At 45.5% G+C, this 2,830-nt stretch overlaps 1 protein-coding gene across 5 annotated transcripts in view; it reads left to right on the top strand.

The window, feature by feature from the left end:
• PPP2R2D (protein phosphatase 2 regulatory subunit Bdelta) overlaps positions 1-2,293 on the top strand; it is a 55,996-nt gene extending 53,703 nt beyond the window's left edge. For all 5 annotated transcript variants that reach the window (XM_003794055.3, XM_023515621.1, XM_012807794.2 and 2 more), the window contains one exon: positions 549-2,293. In XM_003794055.3, the coding sequence (XP_003794103.1) occupies positions 549-828 (280 nt within the window). In that variant the 3' untranslated portion in view covers positions 829-2,293. The remainder of the gene's footprint in view (positions 1-548) is intronic.
• The last annotated feature ends 537 nt before the right edge of the window (positions 2,294-2,830 follow it).

Here is a 2,830-nt window from a genome sequence, read left to right as displayed (position 1 = left end):
AAAAAAAAAAAAAAAAAATAGAGTAATTAAAAGTATGAATCCCCACTGTGGGAGGCCAAGGTGGAAGGATTTCTTTAGGCCAAGAGTTCAAGACCAGTGTAGGCAACATAGGGAGATTCCCATCTCTACTAAAAATAGAAAAACTTAGCCAGGTGTCATGGCAGGTGCCTGTAGTCCCAGCTACTTGGGAGGAGGAGGCAGGAGGGTTGCTTGAGCCCAGAAGTTTGGGGTGAGGTTGCTGCCAGCAGGGCTGAGGCCATAGCATCCCAGCCTTGGTGACAGAGACTGTCTCAAAAAAAGGGGGGGGGTGAATCCATTTTTCCTTATCCTGTGATATATTTATCTTTATGAACGTGATTTATAAATAAAGTGCAATAAGAAGTCTTTACTGCATTTCTCTCTGACCAGCATTTTTCATTCCTTATCTCTGAAAACAATCCAGTTGTGTAAGGGTGGGGGAAGGGTGCTGGGTGCTGTGTGGGGTGGGCTGGGGCAGGCTGCTTGCTTCCGTGCCACTCAAGTATTGCTCCTTTCCTTGTTTTGAATAGTGCCATCATGACCGGGTCCTACAACAACTTCTTCAGAATGTTTGACAGAAACACGCAGAGGGATGTGACACTGGAAGCCTCCAGAGAGAACAGCAAGCCTCGTGCCAGCTTGAAGCCGAGGAAAGTGTGCACAGGGGGCAAGAGGAAGAAAGATGAGATCAGCGTGGACAGTCTGGACTTCAACAAGAAGATCCTCCACACAGCCTGGCACCCCGTGGAGAACATCATTGCTGTGGCTGCCACCAATAACTTGTATATATTCCAGGACAAAGTCAACTAAGGAGCCAACTGGAGGACCACGTCTCGTCTCACATAGTTAAGCTGGTCGTTTTCTGTCCGCTCCATTGAGAACATGATGCACTTGCTTCTTCCCTCACAGACACGGGAGAGAAGTGGCCTGGGCTGGAGGCTTGCGGGCTCTGCCCCGGTGGCAGGGGTGCTGCTGCTCGCAGGAAAGCCCACTGCACATAGAGTTGACGGACATTGCTCCATAAAGGCCATTGCTCAAAATAAATGTATTTATTTGATTCTGAGCCTTCCTTTTCCGTTTCTAGACCAAAAGATTAACATCACGAGAAAAGTTGTCAAATCTCTCTCATACTCTGCCCTTGTGCTCAGGCTTTCACACATAGGGGGTGCAGTAGCGGTCCACCTGGGCTCCCCAGGGACTCACAGGCATGGCCGAGGACCAGGGAGCTGTGCAAACTCCCTCTTGTCTGCCACCACACCTTTCGTGTGACCACTTCATAAAAACACTATAAAAAATGTTTCTAAATCCAAACATAAGTATCTTTTTATTTGCTTTAATTGCATTTAATTATGCAGGATTATATTCTTTGGAACAATTTAAGAAACTTTTGTCCCTTGGGAGAATATGGTATAATATGCACAGTACTTCAAACTCTGAGTGTAACTCTCCCCAAACTGCCAAACTCTGTTCTGTTTCTGTAGAGTAGCCCTCATGGGGCACCCAGAGAAGTCTGGGAAAAGCCATCATGGAGGCCACCTCTGAGAAAGAAAATTGAAAGGAAGATGAACAGAATTGCTGCTATAAAATAAAGTAGGCCTCAGATTCACTACAATTGAAGACATCTTTCTAAGCCTTTTAAAAAAGTACTTTGGGGAAAATACACTTTTTAAGTATTACTAAAATTACATGCGTGTAAATTTCAAACTGTAATTCAAAGCAGCAATATGAAACAATTTTATTATGTGATGCCACCAGTACCTTGGTGGTTTATTTAAAAAATAGCATCTTTGATGTCAGAGATGAAGATGCCCCAAGACAGATGGGTACCCAGTGGGAAGGGTCAGCCTCACTGCAGGTCTGGCCCCAAGACAGACGGGCGCCCAGTGGGAAGGGCCAGCCTCACTGTGGGCCTCACAGGAGTCTGGTCCGGGGAGAGCAGGGCTTCAGGGCCATTGTTGGGATGAAGGTATGTTTTGATTACTAGTAAGATATACAAGAGCAAAACGTCATTACCCTGGATTAATGTTAACATAATGCCACTTCAGTTCACATTGTTAGAAACAGACTCTAAAATGTACCTTCATTTTAATTTAAAAATAATTCTTAAACTGTTGGTTGTGACACAATTGGTGAATTCTGAGGTGTGGAGCGGAGTTCTTGAAGCATCAGTTAACCCTGATCCTTAAGAAACAAACTGTTCTAGCAAATGGGATTGTATATATTTGTTCTATTCTTTTGACCAAAAAATTTAATAAATTTTAAATGTTTAACTGGATTTTCACCACGTATTTGGACACCTTTTTCCATCTTCCCTGGAGGACATATTTCCTGTGGCTGGTGCTCCTAGGGGCTTCTGGGCAGGCTCAAGGTCAGCTTCAGCTGCCTGGAGCCCCTGTCCCCAGGCTGTCTGGGCCAGCAGCTGCCTTACAGCCTGAGGCTCTCCTGGTCCCTGCTGATGCTCTCGGGGCTGCCTCCATGAGCTGGCACAGGCAGGGTTCACTTTGGAGAAACATTTGCAAAAGGTGTGATGGGAATTTCTACCTTGTTCTCCCTTTTATGACTCTGAGGCCACATAAGCCTCTTTCTGGCCCAGTGAATGAGAACCCTCTTTTTTAAGGCATCTGTTTTGCATTTCAGCTTATGTCCTTTTTCCTTCTGAAACATTGCTTTTCCTGCTTAAAGTTACAGACATTTTGCCGGTTGTACATGGTACTTCAGTGTTCTCAGGCCGGCAGCCTACATGGACAAGCTTCGCCTGCATGTCCACGTGCAGGGTTCATGTGTGTTTGTTGCAAGAGAAACGAGGTAGGAC

The sequence above is a fragment of the Otolemur garnettii genome, unplaced genomic scaffold, assembly GCF_000181295.1.
Source record: "Otolemur garnettii isolate 467f Iridium unplaced genomic scaffold, OtoGar3 scaffold00075, whole genome shotgun sequence".
NCBI lineage: Eukaryota > Metazoa > Chordata > Mammalia > Primates > Galagidae > Otolemur > Otolemur garnettii.
This window is presented reverse-complemented; position numbering and strand designations above follow the sequence as displayed.